General features: G+C 40.5%; 2 protein-coding genes across 2 annotated transcripts in view; one reads left to right on the top strand and one right to left on the bottom strand.

Moving 5' to 3' along the window:
* Positions 1-3,216: 3,216 nt before the first annotated feature.
* On the bottom strand, positions 3,217-4,209 carry LOC117502013 (zinc finger protein 496-like). Its single transcript, XM_034160993.1, has 2 exons — positions 3,550-4,209; positions 3,217-3,361 (listed from the first exon to the last, which is right to left on the bottom strand). The coding sequence occupies exons 1-2, from the start codon at positions 4,134-4,136 to the stop codon at positions 3,271-3,273; spliced, it is 678 nt and encodes a 225-aa protein (XP_034016884.1). The 5' UTR covers positions 4,137-4,209; the 3' UTR covers positions 3,217-3,270.
* Positions 4,210-14,337: 10,128 nt separating this feature from the next.
* Positions 14,338-22,183, top strand: part of si:ch211-264f5.6 (carcinoembryonic antigen-related cell adhesion molecule 1) — a 71,198-nt gene continuing 63,352 nt past the window's right edge. The window contains exons 1-2 of the mRNA XM_034160523.1: positions 14,338-14,505; positions 16,781-17,098. Coding sequence (XP_034016414.1) covers positions 14,457-14,505; positions 16,781-17,098 — 367 coding nt within the window. The 5' untranslated portion in view covers positions 14,338-14,456. The remainder of the gene's footprint in view (positions 14,506-16,780; positions 17,099-22,183) is intronic.

The following is a 22,183-nucleotide window of genomic DNA, read 5'->3' as shown; positions in this document are numbered from 1 at the left end:
GCTTTGTGTGAGCACTGGTCCACCCCTCTCGTCGTTTTTTTATTGCAAATAAATGTCTGAACGATTTGGAGCTTTGCTGCATCAATTTTTTTCCAGATACTGTGAGAGACAGCCAGGTGGACACCGTTCAGAAAATTAATATGGCTTTCAGGGACGATTTTATGGGGTATTAAACAGATTAAGGAGTGTTACTGCCGCTTTAAAGACTGCCCACAACTGCTGAGGAGCGCGGCGCGCTCCGAGCGCCGATCAACAGGTCACACCCCGCTGAAACAACCAGATCATTTCCAACGTGAAGGCTTTTTGTTCATCCGGGATGTTGTCTGACTTTCACTAAAAGGCAGAAGTTGTGGACATCAGCACTTTTTCGGCACATTCCACTGTTACAGGAGTTTTTTTTTCATGGAAGAAAAGCGGAGGGACGCGCCACGGAGCCGTTCATTATGCGGCACAAAACCACCTCCGTGTTGGTCTCACAGGACGGCTTTCAGGTGGATTCAAACGGCTGTCGGTTGCTTTTCAGTCATGTGAATATCCGAGAAATTGAGCATGAGCTGGACATGACCCAACATGTCCTGTGAGGCTTCATCATGGTGTGCTTTGCGCCATGCGGCTCCACCGCGACGCGCGGAACTCCTCCACACGTCTGTCTCAATGTGCTGAAAAAGTGCTGATGTCCACGTCTTTTCACAATTCCTGTGCTAGTCAGACGACATACTGGATCAAGACAGCGTCCAGTTTAGAAATGAACGGCACATTCCACTGTTACAGGAGTTTTTGTCATGGAAAGAGAAGCTGCTCCACCGCACCCACAACAGGGGGCGCAAATGAACGGACAATGAAGAAAGTCAAATAACAAGGCTTTACTGTTGTGAACACGCACAACAAACAACAGATCACAATTGTGGAAATAAACCAATTCCAATGGTGTCGTGTGGGCAGGCTCGACGATAGGAGACGTCTGTCCGAGTCGAACCGGAACCACCCGATTTCCTCTGCCACCGAACCCCGGAATACTGGAGCCGCCAAGTCCCGAACTCCCAGGTGGCCACTGCCTCCGCTCGTCGGATCCGGTACTGCTGGCGAGGAACAGAAACAGTCAGATGTGGTGCGGCTGCACCCAGCAACACGTAGGGTGGAAACACCACCTCCACCTCTAATCAAAAACAACACTGCAGTGTAGGAATATGGGTACTTATCCGATATATGTCCAATACAGTCTTCAGCTGTCTTAGGCACAAGCAATAAAGTGTTATTCCTCTGAAATGAAGCGACTGGCTGAGTACGTTACCTCTTTAGTAGAGCGATATCTCGGCAATGAGGTGGAGATGCCGTCCAGCTGATATACCCCTCCGCTGATGGATGTCAGCTGTCTCAGTTAATAGGTGACGGCTGTCACCTTGGCTGCTCCTGTGAGGCGGCAGCGCCCTCTGGTGCCTGGAGCCCGCACGCCAGGCGAGGCGCCCTCTGGTGGTGGTGGGCCAGCAGTACCTCCTCTTCAGCGGCCCACACAACACAGACATTTATTCACAATAAAAAAAAAACTACGAGAGGGGTGGACCAGTGCTCACACAAAGCCTGCTCACAGGCGAATGACGCAACCGACAGGCGTGAAAAAACTCACGCATGCGCACGAAGGTTCAAGCTTGGCTGATGCAATCACACGTGATTCAAATCCATATGTTTTTTGAAAAAAATAAAAAGGTCGTATACTTTTCTCACAGACCTTGTACTTTCCGGATGCACAGTACTTTGTTTGTTTTACTCCATCAGCAATTTATTTGTCAGTGGCCTGATAAGATCTAAATATCACAAACATTCTCTCTCCGCACCTTACTAAAATGTAATTTGGCACCTGTTACCTGGAATGTTCCTGTGGCATATCAATGGTGTACAGTGACTGTTAATAATAAGCTACTGAGTCCATACAAACAGGCAGACAGAAGGAAAAATGGCATTATGTGTCACACATCACATGCACTGTGGTCTAACAAAACTGTTAACATACATGAACCCAAAGCTGAAAATGCTTCAGAATAAAATGACCTCCAGCAAGGAGAAAATAATTATTACAAATGGCTCACATTTAACAATTTATTACATAAAATCTTTTATAGAAATCTGTCATTTTTATAATGCAAATAATTTCATATAGAAAAAGGATCATTATTACTCATTAAAACAATAAATGACTTTCACCTTTTTCAAGGGTCTTGCTGTGAACATGATACATTAACACGGCTTTTTCTGTTTACCAGCCAACAGAGAGCGGTGAAAGTCATGTGACACTGTATGTTTGAATGAAGGCAGCATGCCAGCCGTGTCCCGTGAGTACTTTTGTACTTCATTTAATGCTCTAACATTTAAATTTGCATATAATAAAGGGAATATGATTTATCTTTGTTGACATGGCCAAAAAAAAAAAAAAAAAATGCTGAGTGACACATTCTGCCTACTTAGCAGTCCTGAGGAATGGTATGGTTTCTTTTTGATGTGAATTTTAGAGTGTTTGCCCAAAGCTGAAAGTGCTCAAACTGTTTACTGCAAAATGAGCAATGGTATGGTGTTTGACATGTATGAGTTCTCATGTGGTTGGTTAACTGTTTCTCAAAGGCAAAGCATCGCCTGCACATGGAACAGCTGAAGGGTTTTTCTTGTTTACGATATGCGAGGTGTGACTTTAGACTTGTCTTACACCCAAATCTTTTCCCACAAAGTAAGCAGCAAACCCACTGTTTAAGAAGCCTGGATGAATCTGACCATGAAGAGGTGATGCCATTTCTCCTGTCAGAATTGTCTTGTTTATCACCTCTGTGGGCGTCCATGTGAAATGTCAAACTTTCCAATCTTGTAAATGTTTCAAATCATATGGAACAACTGAATGGTTTCACTCCTGTGTGACTTCACGTGTCTCCCCAAGTTGCTCTCGTAGCGAAACCTTTGGCCACACTTAGAACACTGAAACGGTTTCTCTCCTGTGTGAATTCTCATATGATTCTTCAGGTTCTGTTTGCACCTCAGTCTTTTCCCACAAGCATGGCAGCGAAACATCCTCTCATCAGGAGTGTGTGTTATACTGCTCCCAGAGACCCGGCTGTTCTCACAGAGCTTAAATCCGGCTGAACGTTCCGATTCTCCACACAATCACTCTGCGTGAGTTTCAGGAGAGTCTCTCTCTTTCACGTCAGCATCTGTTTCAAAATGACAATTGGCTCAAACTCACAAAAGTACTGATGCTTTCGAAGCTCTTTGTACTGAGTGAACGTCTTGTCACAGGTGCAGCAGTTGATCTCTTTCACCCACTGATGAACAACCACATGTCTCTGGAGATGTTTTAATGATGTAAAGCATGAAACACAAGCTGAACAACTGTACAATTTCTCAGATTCTCTTGGACATACTCTGTGCTGTAAAAGGTCATGAACCGTATAAAAATGTGTCCCGCAGTCAGGACAGTCACACTGGTCCTCGGGACTGTTAGATTTGTGTCACTTGCAGGGTCTTTTATTTTTTGGTTTTTAAGCACACCCCTTGGACTCGATCCATGAATGATAACTGCCGGGTTCTGATCCTCCACAGTCCTCCTCCTTGATGTCCTCAGTTTGTCTTTGATGAAACGGAGTTACACAGTCATGCTGTTTCAGATTTTTGTACCGCGTGAAGATTTTGTCGCACATGGGACACGTGATTCGTTTAGCGTGGAGAACAGCCATGTGCCGCTCCAAGGATTTCTCAGAGGGAAACTGCGCAGCACAGAGGGAGCACCACCATGATTTATTCCTCTCTCTCGGACACAGTCGGTGTCTCATCAGGCTGTGCTCACAGGTAAAACACGTCCCACATTCATTGCATGTCAGAGAGTTCTTTTCAGGTTCATAGTCCATGTCACTTACAGGGACTACATTACTTCTCCTGGTATTAGGACCTGCCTGTGGTCCTCTGACTGGGAACTCATTATGCTTCATGGCTTTTAAAAGTAATGGACGCTTCCTGGTCTCTGTCCAAAAATCGCTGTTGTCACTCTCGGGGTCAGAAGAATCTAAAGACTTGTCACCTATGTCTCCTGCTAAATGACTAAAGCGGTTTGAGTTTCCAACAGGTTCTGGTATTCTACAGCCCATTCCATCAGGTTCCATCTTGCAGCTTGGAGGTTGTGAGTACTGAGGTTTCTCATCATCATTATCATCATCATCTTCTTCACTCTTGACAAGCAGAAACTCTGTGAGGTAAGCCTCCTGCTGTTCATCTTTAATGTGAGGAGGACCTCGATCCTCCTGGTCCACACTGGAGCTCTGGTCCTGCAGCTCTGGTGACATTTCTTCTTTACACAACAGCTGCTGCACATCTGAAGAACACACAAACACAGATGGCATTCAGAAAAAGATTACATCAGAAAAAAAAAAAAAAAAAAAAAAATGGGGGGTGCAGGACAAAAAAAAGGAAATCACATGACCTTTGTCAGATGGAGGAGACAACTGGCATAGCTTTTATCTTTGCTCAGAGTAGCAAGTGGTGTGCAGGTACATGATTATTTTCTTCCTCTCCAACCAAAATCCACTGAATTATGTTAAAATGTAACCAAATCAGAATCTTTAAAGTAAACAATGAAAATGTTTAAAGATTTTCACAGTTTTTGTAGCTTTTCTATTTTAGGAGCTTGCTAGACGCAGAGTTGTGTAATGCGGAATACGGACAACGCTGAGTTTATGCAGCCCTACGTGGTAATACGCTGAGTGACCCAAAAAATTAAATGTTTAATTTTATAGCAGACTTTCAGCATACAGCACTGGACGCAGTGCTCTAAGTAAGCAAGTCTACATAATACTCCTCTCCTGTATGTAAGCCAATGCACACTACGCTACTGTGCGCCATGCCTCCGCAATTGTACACAACCCTACGCCAGTCCGGTGAAAAATCGTTGTTTTTTTTTTTTTTAATCAGTATATACCTGCATTGCTAGATTTTATTCATTCTACTGAACTTTGCTGGCAGTGAAACTTCAAACCACAGAAGAAGAGGAGATGGGCCAAGCTTCCACGTCCAGTATAGCTCCTCACCACTGATCTGTCAGTAACACTGGATAGCTTACTGGCCAATATTTTTTGAAGAAAATCGGCCGCCATGTTACCACTCACATGTACCAGTCAATTGTATTCTTTGTGATTTTGCAAAAAAAAAAAAAAAAAAAAAAAAAAAATGCCTTCATGTGCAAAATCTCAAATTTATTAGCCTGGGGTTATAAATGATGAACATTTAACTAAAACTCATAAAAATGACTTTGGTTTTGCCAGACCTTGAAAAAACCTCCCGCACCTAAGACAGTTTCACATTTCACATTAAAACACAGAGCGGCTCAAACACTCTTTATTATAACGTCACTTTTACATACAATACACAAGGAATACATGAAAATGAGTACATATAGCATTTGTAGTATTTTAATAATGTTTCAGATTTGTGTATTAGTGTTAATAAATTTGCTGTTAAGATATTTATCTGTTTTGCAAGTAGAACAAACCTCCTCCATCAACTTTACAGCCGTCTCAGCTACTATGTTGGAGCGAGGCACATCAAGCACTGATAGTTCCTTTTTCCAGTGAGTAGAGAAGCATTTTACATCTTTGGGACACTTAAGTTTGGATATTGCTAACAGCAGGTCTTCATAATCCATCTCTTAATAGTGTTGGTTAGAAAACCAGGCCCGCAACCATGTAGATGCAATGAAATCACAAGTTACCCTCAGCTGTTCTCGCCAATTTGGAAGAAGGAAAAATGGATTAAGTGCAAAAATTCCTCATGAGTTCAACCTGGCACTGTGAAGTGTTGGCAGCTTGTGCCATTTGATGCGAGGCCATTTTTCCTCTGTTTTGTAAAACTTGTATGCTTCACAAAGCTCAAAAGGGAATTTAAAATCATGTCTCCAGCCAAGGTTCTCATGCTCTGGTATCACTTCTGTGTCCATGTATGCATTTTGTAAATCATCATACTGTTCCAAAATCTCATCAATAAACTCATAGTTAATGTTAGGTGACTGTGACCGTATAGGAAAAAAGAAGTCCAACACGTCGCAGAACAAGATCAAGAATATGGTGTTGGCAGCCAATGTATTGAGGTTCATCAAATCCCTTGTCTTGAAATGTTCTCTGAAGCCTGGCTACAACCCCATTTTTGCAACCAGTATTGACTGCTGTTGTGTCAGAGATGATCATCTGAATACTGTTATATTTTATCTTTTTTACCTTTATTTTTTATTTCTTTTAATTATTGTTTATTAATATATTTTATCAATATTTATTTGTATATATTTTCTTATTTCTTGATACTTGCTAATTCTTTTCTTGTTATGTTATTGTTAAATAGTATTGTGTAAACTCATGTATTTTTAAAAGTGATGCGGTGCTAGATGCGGGAGGCTTTTTCATGATCAAATGAAATAAACTTCAAAAAAGTGATCTATGGGTAAAAGTTCATCAAATGCAACATCAGGAAAATGAAAGTTTTGAAAAAGGTTTTGTAGTCATAACCCTAATGTGCAGCTATAAACTGCACAAATTGCCCAGATCAAAGGATGTGGAAGAACATCTCACCTCTGAGTATGATTGCGATGGTAAGTAGTGAACAATAATTTGAAGAATTCTATCCCTTATTCCAGCATATAGGCATAGAGATAATAATAATAATAATAATAATAATAGGCTTGTGTGTAGCCACATGTTGAGTTGTGTGTTGGACGAACTATTTAAGACATTTATTAGGTTCTACTTGTGCATAGTTTTGGAGCTTTAGGTGTTGTTGCTACAAGCTTTATTACAAATATTAGGCTGAAGCTCAGAGAGCTCTCCATAACAAACACTGTCAAGGGAAAACCAACTCTCCTGTACCTAGTTAAGTTTTATTCTTTCAGTGCAACTAAAACAATCCACTATTGCTATAGCATTATATTATCCATCATGACTTTGTTATCCATCCATTTTTGTTCTTGTTCACTCAGTCCCAGTAATAAATTAACAAACAAAAGCACAGCAAAGAACTGGGATACAGAGATGGTGAAGACGCAGCTAAAAAAAATCTTCAGTGATGTAACATTGTATTTCATTTTCAAAAATGTGTAGGACATAGCTTAAACATGTATGGAGATCATTTAGGAGAGGATAACTCAGCTGTTCTGGACTAATATGACCCCAATTAACAACTTGGATATGTGACAAAATCTCTATCCGGGACAAACAGCTCAAAAATGACCACGGCCTTTTTCCTCCCTACTGTTAGTTCAAATACAAATGTATTTTCTAAACTTCAGCAGACTACAGATTTTTTTTTTCAAGGTACTCAGTATGCTCAGAATGACCAGTATATGTTTAGGAGGGTCACAGAAGAGTGTAAAATTTCTCATTTTGTATTTTAAGAGAAAACACAAGGTCAAACAACCCACATACAATACAGAATTGTGCATATATTTAGTAATTTAATCTTTCTGGGCTATTGGCTGTTGGGAAATTTCCCTGATAATCTTTAAAACATTTAAGATCTCTAGATACTGCTGTCTGGGGTGGGGTTTGAACTGGCAACATTCTGCACTGAAACCAAGTGCATTAACCACCTTCTGCACTGAAAGCAACTGCACTAACCACTTGGCCACTGCACTTGGTTTCAGTGCAGAAGATTTCTGGATCAAAATCCACCCCTGCCACATTTCACCATGTGTTGTTGCGTCAGGAAGGGCAACTGGCAAAACCTGTGCCAATTCAACAAGCAGATCCACCTTGGATTTGCTGTAGTGACCTCGAGTGCAAACAAGGGCGCAACCGAAGGGACTTACTTTAGACACTGCTGTCTGCTACAGAAACAAGTTCTGTTTTGTATTTTTCACATTAAATCAATATTCCATTGATAACAGTATGACTGAAAATAAAATTTCATTATAACTGGCAAAGGTTTGTTTTCTTTCGATGTACGGTAATAAGTTGACACTTATTTTAGCCATTTTCTCTGAAAATATCAAAATAGAACTTTTACACTAGTCTATGACCCTGTTGGTCATTCTGAACATTTTGAATATCTTGGAAAATCTATAGCTGCTGCAGATTAGAAAATACAGCTGTATTTGCAGAACACTGGGGACGACAAAGGGCTTGGTCATGTAGAGACTGGTCAGCTGACATTTTGGCACATATCTCAAGATGTTCAATGGGGTCATATGAGTCTACAATAGTGACGTTAAGCTCGAGTCAGTCTGCTTGACACAGCATCGAGATTTTTGAACCAGAAGTGTCAGTGAGCAGCATTTCGAGCACGCCCCCATGACGTGACCACTGCGAGCGAGGCCTCGTTACATCACTCCACGTGTCGAGCTTCGCGGAAAATTAGAATAATTTGGGCATGTCAATACGACCCGCCAAGTATTTAAATGAGATCTGAATCGCAGCTCAAACCGTGGGTTTTTGAGAGGAGGAGATTGCTAGCGACACTGTTATTGCCAATTACCACGTGAATCGGAGCCAAGAAAGCATTAGTTTATATTTAGGTCTAGTTTAGAGTTCATTTACTATAGTTAGCTACATACACACAGGATCTAACAGAGAAACACACACAACAGGCATCCATTCATATACAACATTTATTCACAGTACATCAACATAGGTTATAGGTCAGACTATATATTATAGGTAGATCAGAGACTGAGCTGAGTGACTGAAGAGCTGTGATTTTGTTGAAGTGAAAGGTGTGAGAAAGGTGAGTGTGTGTGTGAGAGAGTGAGTAGTGGTGAGGAAGGGACATGGAGGAGCCAGTTCCAAAAAGAGCATAATTAATTGCTTGGGAGCACTTTGATCTAATAAGCCCCAAAAAGGTCAAGTGCTTGATTTGTGCTCAAGAGTTGAGGTACAGTAACAATACGTCTTCAATGCTGCGACACCTGAGGGCCAAACATCCCGAGACATCAATGGCTGCTGCTTCTGTTGCTGCTCCTGGAGCAGGAATCAGGCCATGTAAGCTGTATTTTACTCTAAGATTAAAACATACACATAAACAAAAATAGCTCAGTATGTCATACTGTATTTCCATTAAAGGCAGAAAAGCTGATTTGGATGAGGCACTGGTGGACTATGTTGTGCAAGATGCACAACTGTTCAAAACAGTGGAGAGCAAAGCCTTCAGGGCTTTACTACAAAGGTTTGACCCAACATATGTCTACCTCCAGAGGAGAAGACCGGCTCAAATAGTAGGCGACACGAGTCGCAGTCTATCCCAATTTACAGAGAATGGCAAAAAAAAATATGTCGATGCCAGCAACATCAGTGCCTTGTGAGCGGGTCTTCTCCAAAGCTGGAGAGGTGGTGAGGCAGAAGAGGAGCTGATTAAAGTCCAGCACCGTTGAAATTATTCTTTTTTTGAATAAAAATTGTTAAAAGTTGCACAATCACCGTCTCCTATCCCCTCTATTCTAATTTACAAATTACAGCAACATAAGCACCAGTTGCAGAAGCACATGCCTTTCTCACTTTTCCCATCACATTTTATCCAAATATAGTTTGAGGAATGATAACACAAATCTACATATAGTCTACAATAAAGGCTTTCATAACCATTATGTGTGCATCTGTAGGGACTATTTATTACATTAAAAAGACACAACAATACATATGACTTTTTTTTTATTATTATTACTTTTCAAGAACAAACCACATCAGTCATGAATTAATGCAACATTTGTCAGGGCGCTCGCTCAAGGTAATTCTCAAAGCAATCCAGCAGATGTCACCCTTCAAACTGTATCAAACGCGTCGAAGCAGCGTGTCGATTTTCAGCCAGTTGTGTTGCAGTGGCTCATTGGTTCATGGATCTACAACAGTTCAGTTATGCTCTCTTAAATGACGTGCACACATATCTCAGCTAGGTCATCTACTAATGTTTCTGTGTGTCTCCATCTTTGTCTGTTTGTGTGTGTATCTAACGCTAGCTAATAAACATTAGCAGCAGACAGAAAACAAACCTGGTCTTCGCTGCGTCACTTCCGCTTTTAAAATCATACCCTGCGCTTTATGAAGGGAACGGTGCATGTCCGCTATTTCAAAAATTTTAATAACGTGACGTCTTTTTTCTGTTTGAATTTAATAGAAGTGATCAAGCGTTTACTGCCTTCTTCTTTTGCCATTTGTTCCTTTGAGTTGTATTAGCGAATAGCACACGACAGGGCATTACTGCCACCACGTGGTCAGGAGGATAGAGTCTGCGGTCTGAACAACTTTTACAGAGCAGTCTAATGACAACATTTGGGGAGAAATACAAACTGCTAGCGTGTTGCCCGTGGACATCCCCGGGCTCTAGATAGTATCGACATAGAAAAACAAAAATCTTGGCTTTAATCTGTTTTTAGTTATGTTCAATTTTCTAAAATGACTTGTTTTTGTCATTAATAAGCTTTTCTGAAGCTGCTTAACCAGTACAATACTCCATGTAAAGAATGATGAATAACTTAAGTTTTATATTTGCACTGTGACAGGGTTCACATTAGATCAAATTTCTTTTTTCTTTTCTTTTATTTATTTATTTATTGGCACTGTTGGGACACAATTCTGCTATTTTGTCCAGACAAGTAACTTTGAAAAGTTACTTTATTAGTTACATTTTACAATTACTTTATACAGTTACTTCATTAGCAGCTGCAGACAGCTTGTTGGCAGCTGATGAATTTAATAAAGTAACTAGTAATCTAATTTGGTTCTATTTAAGATTGGGTACTCAGATAAGTAGCTATCGGTTACTTTGCTGATTAGTTACTTTGACGCTTACTCTATCAAAAGTAACCAAGTTAGATTACTAGTTACATTAGTTATTAGTTGCAAGTTGTCAGCAGCTCCTAATAAAGTAACTGCATAAAGCTGCTAATGAAGTAACTGTATTTGCCCTATTGAGGTTTCAAATACAGCCAAGTCTTGCAAAACTTCGAAGAGGTCCCCACTCTGCGAGAAGTCAGTAACATTGAGATGCTCTGATAACGCTGCACTTTAACCACTGCACACACACAACAGCATTATCATCGCAACATAAAACTCTTTGTATATTGTGCACCAAACTCTCATGAATATATTATCTGGGTTTTTAGACGTTGTCACTGTGTTTGTTTTATGTAAACATGCGAGAAGCTCAGGTTGTTTCCCCGTTATTTTCTATGGAAATTGCCATGAGTTGCGCTGGCCTTATTGAGATATCCCATAATCCCATTTGAAACCTCAGTAGGGTGAATAAAGTAACTGTATAAATTTACTAAAAAAGTAACTAATAAAGTAACTTTTCACAGTAACTGTGGCAACATTGGGTTTGGGGTTACACGCATACAGAAAATGTCCAGATTTGAATCTGCTGTCTGGGATGTCAGAGGATGGACAGACAAATTCTGTCAGGTCTGCAGCAACTGGTGTGTCTTCATTGAGAGAGTGGCAACATAATGAGAAAAAAAACAAAAATGGTCACATGACTCATGGTGCCATCTTGGGTTCAAAATAGCATTCGCTGTTAATCAGTCTGCATGTAAATCCAGCTATTTTATTTATTTATTTGCTGAAAATGAGGGGTTGTTGTGCATTTGGATGCACAAATAGACACAAGGGTTTCAAGTTGTACAGATTCCCTTCAGATCCGAACACAAGAAAAATTTGGGAAAATAAGTCAGCTGTGTGGGATGGAAGCGGCTTCATCTTCAAAGCTTTGAGAAGTAAATTTATTGTTCAGTCCCATGTACAGTAAAACTCACCCAAACCGTCATTGTATAAACCAGATATTCGCAGTCATCGGACAAAAAAGTCCCAAAGTTTTTTTAATTGTTTTCCATGTAATAAACACCGTATATAATGGATTTTCTATAATGGATTTTTCGTTCACATTGGCTAAAATGTCCCGTCCGATCGCAATGTATTTCCATTAAAAACCCCGAGCAGTCTGGACGTGCACAGTAACAGAGATACAAATTAAAGTTCAGCTCTGACACTCGCTGATTTGAGTAAAGTGGGACCGGAGTCATTTCTGTCATTAAATGCCTGACTGTTTATGTTTTTTCACACTGTGCACAGATTTGGACCCGCAGCCTGACGTGCACCTGTTAAATCAGACACAAAAGGCTGTAATTTGACACTTTTCTACTTTTACTCCTTCATCTGCCATCATATTATAGTAGTTTTTTTGCAGTGCACACGCTGATTAAAAATGGATCAGAAAAGTCCACACATTTACAGCACAAAGTCGGAAAAAGAGAAAATTGTACAGCGTACTTTTGAATTGGAGGTGATGATTGTAGAAAGAAAATCTTGTTGAGGGTCAAATTAATCCAGAATAAAGCATAATCCAGACACGGAGAACTTTAAAACTGTCACGCTTGTCATTGCATGACACGGAGTCACAGAGCTGCAGCTGCAAAAATCAGGCTTTAAATGAATTAAACAAATCATCATAAATTGTAAATTTATGTAAATTTGATAACTTAAATATTTTATATTTATTTGATAGCACCTGTACCTGGGTGTGTTGCTGTATGTGGTTAAATGATTTAAAAAATGTTGAAAACGTTAAAAGTTCATTCAGTAGTTCAGCGCAGTTGGAACCAAAATGGCGCCATGTTCTGAGTTGACGCCACTCTCTCAATTAAGGCACACTAGTAGCAACTGCTGTTATTTTGAAATACAGGCTCTTATTGCGGAAGTACGACATAAACAGGCTTGTTGTTTTTAAACATTACTGATTTCTCAAAATAAAATATTGGTCCGATCACCTTGCTGTTTTCATGACTTGAATTTATTTATTTCATTTATATAGCACCAAATCACAGCAAAGCTGCTCAACGCGCTTCACACAAGTAAGGTTTAACCTTACCAACCCCTAGAGCAAGCACACAGGCGACAGTGGTCAGGAAAAACTTCCTCTGATGATTTGAGGAAGAAACCTCAAGCAGACCAGACACAAAGGGGTGACCCACTGCTTAGGTCATACTAATAAAAACAAAACAAAACAAAAAAAAAACATTTTTAACAATAGAGAGGAACATCAAATTTTTCGCTCTTGAAGATTGGTCTTCAGATCCAGTCTTCGAGCATCGTCTTTTTTGCAACTGCTGTAGTCGACCTTCATTTGCACTCATTCGTGTAGCCACACAGGCGTCAGCACCACAGCCAGGGGTTGTGAACCCTCATGAAAAAATACATAAGTATGCAAAAGGACAAAAGTCAGCTCTTTCTGGATTTCAATTGATGCTCTGGATACACAAACATATAGAGGCAACTTGCCTTTTATTATATGAATTAATGGGGTACTTATTGACCAGCCCCCCACTCCCCAACACATTGCCTCCATACTCGGTCCTTGATCACTGTTCAGCTGACCTTCTCCATACATCAGTCTCTTGTCATTTTCTTTCTTCATCACATTTCATCTTGTCTCCTTCGTCACATTCTTTGTCCCCCCCACACACCCCCGTCTCCACAAAAATGCAACCTGGTCTCATGGCAAGTCGTGATTCAGCAGCACAAAATATACATTAATCTATTGGTTCATGACATTGTGACGAAAAGCGCCTCATTTTCGTCATGGCAGCACGAATTCATTCTAATTCATTCCATGATGGCTGCATTAAATTAAAAGTGAAGGGGGGGGGGGAGTTATGGTTAGGGTGGAGGGAAAGAGTAAGATTAGGTTATGGTTAAGGTTAGGGTCAGGGGTAGGAGTAGGGTTAGGAATAGTGAGTCAAAAATCCCGTCACGAAAATTTGACTCATTTCGTCACGGGAGCACGAAAAAACAACAACAACAACAACAAAAAAAAAACGTGAGACTGGGCTGCAGAAATGTGAACTTACATTTTTTTTAACACAGGTTTGGACTTTATTTAAACATACACAGCAGCGACAAATACAACACTAAAGAACAGAAATTATGAAAATATTTAAATACTCAAATAATCATCCAAATATATTGCATATATTTAAAAACATTTCTATAGTACCTCATCAGTAATATATGTTGCCTTATTAATATACAATGTACAATCCAAATTAATTAGGCCAAAAAGTTAATTTTATAAAAAAGGAAGAAAAAAAATACAATACAAGAATATACCTCTGTTGCTAGCGTCCACCATAATTAACCAGTTGAATTCCTGTATTTCGAAATTTCGCCACACCCTCACCAACCGACCCCCCCCCCCCCCAAAGCCCTTTCTTCACATCCTGGATACGGCCCTGATTCATGTGATTCAATTCTGATTTTTTTAAACAATGAAGTCGGACCTGTTTTCTGCATGAACAGTGTGCGTTGCAGCTACTTAAAAATCTAGTTTAAAATGGATATTTGCACATTGTGTTGCCCTGAGTGAGTCAGTGAGTCTCACCTGGATGGGTGTGGTTTCTCCCAAAGCAGCGGGTATCGCTTCATTTTCTTCTGGTTTCTCTGCTTTGGCTTGAAGTGTTCGGCATGGATCTCTTACCCTTTAAATCGTTTTTATTTCTGCTCTCTGTTGTCGGTAAGAACAAACTGCTTTGTCGTTTCTTTTTATATTTCAGTGCGCGTGTGTCGTTTTTTTAAAGCGAAATTTTGTTGCTTCCTGCTTTCTGTCCTGTAGCTGCGGGTTTCGGAATAATGAGGACATGAATCGTTAATTCCGCAGTAGTTTGCTTTAAATATTATGGTTAATTTTGACACATGACGTGTGTTGTTGTGTTTTATTAGTTTGACTCTAAACAGCTGTAACAGGTGGTTTTGCGTTTATGCCGAAAATCCAGCAGTTTCCACTGTTTATTTTAGCTGAAAAAAAAGTTACTTTTTTTTTTAGTGTAAACTTGGGGTACTATAGAATTATAATTAATAATACTACCACGAGGACTGCATTTGAAATAAGTGGGCTTTTTTTCCCCCTCTCTTTTGTGTTATTTTAATCTTGTATTTCCAGTTTTGTTTGTGTTATTTATTACTGGCTGAATTAAAAAAAAATAAATAAATAAATAAGTGTGCGTTTTTATTGCTGGTTTCATATTTAACCGCTCCCATTTGTGCGATTTAAAAAAAAAAAAGTAGAGTACATAAAACATAATAAATACAAAATTGTGATAATTTTAAACAAAACAAGGAGAGAGGATCACATGACTTGGTAAACTATCCCCTATGTATAATTTGTGCATTTGCAAATACAGTTTTTTTTTTTTGGAGGGGGGGGGGGGGGTCAACTGATTAGGGTTTGACTACTTCAAACTACAGTCAATTATTTTTGAAGAAATGCCTCCACTCAACAAAAATATAAATGCAACACTTTTGGTTTTGCTCCCATTTTGTATGAGATGAACTCAAAGATCTAAAACCTTTTCCACATACACAATATCACCGTTTCCCTCAAATATTGTTCACAAACCAGTCTAAATCTGTGATAGTGAGCACTTCTGCTTTGCTGAGATAATCCATCCCACCTCACAGGTGTGCCATATCAAGATGCTGATTAGACACCATGATTAGTGCACAGGTGTGCCTTAGACTGCCCACAATAAAAGGCCACTCTGAAAGGTGCAGTTTTATCACACAGCACAATGCCACAGATGTCGCAAGATTTGAGGGAGCCTGCAATTGGCATGCTGACAGCAGGAATGTCAACCAGAGCTGTTGCTCGTGTATTGAATGTTCATTTCTCTACCATAAGCCGTCTCCAAAGGTGTTTCAGAGAATTTGGCAGTACATCCAACCAGCCTCACAACCGCAGACCACGTTTAACCACACCAGCCCAGGACCTCCACATCCAGCATGTTCACCTCCAAGATCATCTGAGACCAGCCACTCGGACAGCTGCTGGAACAATCGGTTTGCATAACCAAAGAATTTCTGCACAAATTGTCAGAAACCGTCTCAGGGAAGCTCATCTGCATGCTCGTCGTCCTTATCGGGGTCTCGACCTGACTCCAGTTCGTCGTCGTAACTTGAGTGGGCAAATGCTCACATTCACTGGCATTTGGCACGTTGGAGAGGTGTTCTCTTCACAGATGATGCGAAGGAGATGTGTTGCACTGCATGAGGCAAATGGTGGTCACACCAGATACTGACTGGTATCCCCCCCCAATAAAACAAAACTGCACCTTTCAGAGTGGCCTTTTACTGTGGGCAGTCTAAGGCACACCTGTGCACTAATCATGGTGTCCAATCAGCATCTTGATATGGCACACCTGTGAGGTGGGATGGATTATCTCAGCAAAGGAGAAGTGCTCACTATCACAGATTTAGACTGGTTTGTGAACAATATTTGAGGGAAATGGTGATATTGTGTATGTGGAAAAAGTTTTAGATCTTTGAGTTCATCTCATACAAAATGGGAGCAAAACCAAAAGTGTTGCGTTTATATTTTTGTTGAGTATATATATATATATATATTTTTTTTTTTTTTTTAATTTATCATCTGTTAGTCAAATTATTGTTATTGCTAATTTTGGTTTATTATTGAAAAACTTTACAACAGTAACTGTTGTTTTAAATGTGAGCAGCAGAGAAATGATGGACAGGTTGTGACACCAGGACCAGACAGATATTCGCAATTTCAGACCGATTTCCTCTATTTGGCATCCCTGTGGATCCGTTGGATGTCATTCATACCAAAAAAAAAAAAAATCAGAATAAGTGTCTGAATAGGTAACTGGTAACGTCAGAGACATTTGATCATACATATCTCTGTATGTGTGTTTTTGTGTGTATATATATATTTTCCCAAACTTTGTTTTATTGTTTTTGAGGTGTGACCTGATGGTCTTTTCTGTCCTCTGCAGGCTGCGGTTCCAATATTCTTCCTCCAGGAAAATTGTACCTACGTTCAGGGCAAAGTGTGACTTTTGAAATTACGCTTCCGTGGAAACCCATGGTTGTCTCATGGTCCTTTACCATCGGGAGCGATCCAGTCAACATTGCAAGTTTTATAGCATCAAATGTGACCATTAACCCGGATTACAAAGAAAGAGCATCGCTGAACAAGGAAAACGGTTTCCTGACGCTGACGGACCTGACGGAGGCAGACAGTGGATCTTATGGGGTTACTGCGATGTCTGGCTCTGGGACGTTGCTTGGAGAGCGGGAAGTGATCATCCTGGGTACATAACTTTTATTCTTTCTTTCTTTTTGAGTTTTCAAAATTTCTCTTGCATGGTGGATGCTGGCCAAATCGTGTCTCTGAATGAGAACACTGTGTTCCCATGATTTTGAACATGGAGGCTGTTACGGCTCTGCGTATAGGAGGGCGTGGTGTAACGTTAGCTGACGCCTTGCAACAGCCAATAGCTATCTATAAATGAATTAAAAACAGCACCCTAATAGTTGTATTTAATTCTGTTCTGTAACTTGTCCATGGAGTCTGTGCTTCAGCTTTGTTTTTAATGACTAACCTCTGCTCTGAGGGTTTGGTTTAACTTGAAACCGCCAAGCAATTTGCTGCCTAAAATAATGTGTTGCTTAGCAACCGGTCACACTATTTTTCACCCAAGTTCGAGGAGTTAAAAAAAGAAAGAAAAAAAAACCTAACTTTTTTTGTTGCAATTTGAATATGGGATTGTTTAAACCTGTTCTTGGATCTAAACCAAGTGGTAAACTTTGATTTCAGGTGAAACCCAGCAGAAAGAAAAAAAACTTGCAGTTCCTTGACTGGCCACTTGAGGCTGACTCCAAAAGAGAGCACACTTTCATAAAGAGTCCATTCACTGTTTCACAGTTGTGAATCCCGCGCTGTCTCGCAGTCCGTGACTCATGCCAGAGGTCAGTTTCAGCAGAGTTCCAGTTTAGGGCACAGTGTAAACATACCTTGTGAAGACTGGCCAACAAGACACCAGGGCACAGCAGAAGTCAGGTCAAGTCAGATTTATTTATATAGCACATTTACAACAACCAAAGCTGCCCAAAGTGCTTCACAGGCACAGAATAAAAAGGTATAAAAATCCAAGAATACAAAATCCAAGTGCTAACAAATACAATAAAAGTTTGATACAAAAGTACAACTCTGCTTAGGTATTGAAGGCCTTTGCAAAGAGCTGGGTCTTCAGTGATGACTTAAAAACATTTAAAGAAGACACAGATCTAATGTTAAAAGGAAGGCTGTTCCACAGTTTAGGAGCAGTTACAGAGAAGACCCCGTCTCCTCTGGTTTTCAGACATGTTTTTGGCACGTTGAGATGCAGCTGATTGGTGGACATCATCATCCTTGAGGGAGCATAAGAGGACAACAGCTCAGATAGATAAGGTGGAGCCAAAACATTCAGGCATTTAAATGCAATGAGCAATATTTTAAAATCAATGCGATAGCTGACTGGAAGCCAGTGCAGAGTTGACAGAACAGGTGTGATGTGTTCACTGCACCTGGTGCCCGTCAGCAAGCGAGGAGCAGAATTCTGCACGAGCTGTAAGCAGCTAAGGGAGGATTGGTCTACTCCACAGTACAGCGAGTTGCAGTCGTCAAGTCCCAATGTGATAAATGTGTGGACAACACGCTCCTTGCTGGGGATGTAAGGTTTCACCTTGCTTAGGACTCGCAGTTGAAAAAAGCTAGCTTTAACCACAGCATTTATCTGTCTGTCCAGCTTAAACGAGCTGTCTATTAGAACTCCAAGATTTTTAACCACAGACTGGGAGAAAGGTGCCAAGAGGCCAAGAACACAGCCAGTGGATGATGGAGAATTGGGATGGCCAAACACAACTTCGGTTTTGTCTTCACTCAGTTTTATTTTTAAATTTTGAGCCAGCCAATTCTTCACATCCTGCAGACAGGCCAGCAAAGTCACTGTGCTGCCTGATTTGAGGTGCAGATAAATCTGCAGGTCATCTGCAAAACACTGGAAGGTAATATTGTACTTTTAAAAAATATTACCGAGAGGCAAAATGTACAAAGAGAACAAAACCGGTCCCAGGATCAAACCCTGGGGAACTCCACAGGTCAGAGGAGCTGAACCAGATGAGTAAGGCCCCAGATGTACAGAAAAGGTCATGTTTTCCAAGTAGACTTGAACCAACGTAGGGGTGTGCCTTTGATACCCACAAACTGTTCAAGGTGAGAAATTAAAATTTGATGGTTGACTGTATCAAAAGCAGCAGACAAGTAGGAGCACAAGCACTGCAGAGTGGCCTGAGTCAACTGATCATTAAAAACTCTTAAGAGGGCAGTTTCTGTGCTATGCAATGCTTTGAAGCCAGATTGGAATTTTTCTAGGATGCCGTTATCATCAGTTGAACATAGAAATTTTTTTTTCAGGAATTGTAGATAAAAAAGACAGCTTCGATATGGGCCTTTAATTAGATAAGATTGCAGGGTCGAGATTATGCTTCTTGAGGAGAGGCTGCACAACAGCATGCTTGAAGGCAGCGGGGACACAACCGGAAGACAAAGAAACATTTAAGACCTTCAGCAAGTGAGACCCAACAGTGTCAAACACATTTTTAAGGAGCTTGGAAGGGATGCCATCTAATGGACAATCAGACGTTTTCAAGTGTTGTACTACAGTGCTCAATTCAGTAAGTGATACAAGGTCAAATTCATTGAAAGTTGCAGAACACAAACTGTTAAATGATAAAGCAACATTAGAGGGAGTGTCAGTTGATGCTCTTATACCAGATATTTTGTGCACAAAAAGTTTAAAAAGTTTACACACAGTTCATCTGACAGCACAGTGCAGAGAGACTTAACAGGATGAACAATACCATTTAAAACAGTAAAAAGGACCCGAGGACTATGACTGTTATTAGAAACAATGCTGGAAAGATACTGCGCTTTAGCAGTCTTGACTGCACTTTGATATGTTGCTAAACAGTTTCTAAGAATTCCCAGTGAGACATGAAGCTTGTCCTTTTTCCATCTCCTTTCAGCACGCCAACAGTCACACCTTATCGCGCGAGTAGTTTCACTGAACCAGGGTTTAGCCAACAGCTTATCTCGAACAGTCTTGAAAGGAGCAATAGAATCCAGGATGCTGGTACACTTTAAATCAGGGGTAGGCAACCTGTTCCAGAAAGAGCCATGAGGGTGCAGGTTTTCTTTGCAGCCACTGACTCCGCCAGGTGATTTTACTGATTAATATCACTTTGAGCAGATGCAATCAGTTAATCAGTGAAATCACCTGGTGGAGTCAGTGGCTGCAAAGAAAACCTGCACCCTCATGGCTCTTTCTGGAACAGGTTGCCTACCCCTGCTTTAAATGTAGCAGATTTGTTAGTTCATCGGCATTACAGCCACAGTCATGGTCCACCACAGGTGCTGCGCCTCTTCTAGGTAACCCTCTCAACTTGGAAGAACGTGTTCTCATCATAATCGCTCATGAACTCGCTGAACTGGCGCCATCCATTGTTTACATGGCTTTGAAATGCCAGAACTCTGCTGGCGCTGGGGGATTATGGGAAACATTAAATTACTGAATGTTAAAATGTCCCAGAACTTAGAGCAAAAATATACATGTACAGCCTGGTACAAAAATGGTTTTGGTCTTTGTAGATACTTTCCCCCACCATGACAACTGCATTGGGGGGAGGGGGGGTGGAGGTTCCAACTTCTTTAAGATGTTTTAAGCCATAAATTTCTGTATAATAGCAGGTGTGACAGCTGCTGAGCCCAGTGTCTCTGCCTCTGAAAGTCCGACTATAACTCGTTATATAACGGCTGAGTGGATCCTTGTCATTTGATTGGTGGGCTGTATGTCACATGACATGGGTTATTCATACCATTTGCTGTTGTGTTTCATTGACCGTGCAATAGTTCTTTTTTAGTGTGCAATTTTGGTGCTATATGAAATGTGCTATTGCATGCGCCGACCACTGCGCATGCTCACACTACCGGGGGCAACGTTAAGCTAAACATGGCGGAGTATTTTTTTTGTTGGCAAACGACGATTTGAAAGAGCTAATTGACGCTGCTAATTCCTCTAACACACACACAAAAGCAAATCCACTACGCTGTAAGTCATCTGGAGGCATGAAGAGCTGTTAAGATAAAAAGCTGGAGAAATTTCTGGTATGATTTTTCACTGGACTGAGGAACTACACAAAGTCTTTTTTTTGTGGAAGTACACAGTGCAGGGCATCACGGACTACCTTGTACATCGTCGCAATTTTGGACTCCAATTTAAAGTTCATGTTGGACTGTTAAGCACCATTGGAACACCAAAATGTAAGTCTCTTTTCTGTTGTTTATAAATTCATAAAATATCAAATGACAAGGATCTATATAAGCCGTTATATAAAACAAATAATGAATGGTTTTTCATTCTTTCAATGGTATGAATTTTCATGGGGTGAAAGATGGAAGGTTCCATCTTTCATCAAACTGAATATTCAGTGTATGTAGTATTGTATACCGGCTGCTAGCTGTTGTGGAGGATATGTCTGTATGTTTAGAATATTTTATTACAAACTCCTGGAATAATATGGCTTGTTGTGTGGTGAAATATCCTAACAGATATTCTAAGAAGTCTCTGCTGCAATATTTAAACTGAATGAAATTCTTGTGCATTTAATGTTGTACGCTAAAGGCTTTAGCACTTTTAGCAGCTGTTGCTAGCCTGTTCCGTTAAGCCCTGTTAATGCACAATTACTGAGAAAATAAGTGGCTCACAAATTGTAATGTCCAAACCAATGCAAATCATTATGAGAACCGCCACGCATTCCCCAAAAAACATGATTTTAATATACACCCGAACCAAGGCTGGCCTGTTAATTCGGGTGTAATGACTCTCAGAGCGGCATGTTCAGGCTTCTTTTGTCACACAGTGAGCCACCCATTTATGCATTAATGAGTTTATATGCTGTCAATTTGGTGATGCCCAGATATGAGTTTCATATTAATACATTAACATGCTTTTGGAGGGCGGTATGCATTTTCAGAGACGCAACATCCATGCCCAGTCACCCAAAATGACCGATATGGGCGAATATCGGTTATTTTGGGCGACTGGGCATGGATGTCGGGCCTCTGAAAATGCATACCGCACGACAACTGTGTGTTATTTGCATTATTATCACTTACTGATACACAACACGTGGAATCACATTAATGATATTTAATGTCACTTCAAAATGCACAACACCCAGCAAACGCGTACATAAAAAGCTGGCTCATTTAACTTTTGTTGTGTTGGCTGGTACCGCGCTGCTCTCCAAATTCGCCAGGGCGTCCTCATCAAGCTGGCTGCATTGACTGCTGTTCA

This window comes from Thalassophryne amazonica, chromosome 20 (genome assembly GCF_902500255.1).
Source record: "Thalassophryne amazonica chromosome 20, fThaAma1.1, whole genome shotgun sequence".
NCBI lineage: Eukaryota > Metazoa > Chordata > Actinopteri > Batrachoidiformes > Batrachoididae > Thalassophryne > Thalassophryne amazonica.
Note: the sequence above shows the minus strand (reverse complement) of the source record. Positions and strands in the feature narration are given on the sequence as shown.

What these genes read in the sequence shown, in the direction of transcription:
- LOC117502013 (XM_034160993.1), bottom strand. Translation starts at nt 4,136, where the DNA reads ATGGAACCTGATGGAATGGGCTGTAGAATACCAGAACCTGTTGGAAAC. An exon ending in TCAGAACCCGGCAGTTATCA is followed by an intron (nt 3,362 to 3,549) that starts TTCATGGATCGA and finishes ACAGTTGTTCAG; the next exon opens with CTTGTGTTTCATGCTTTACA.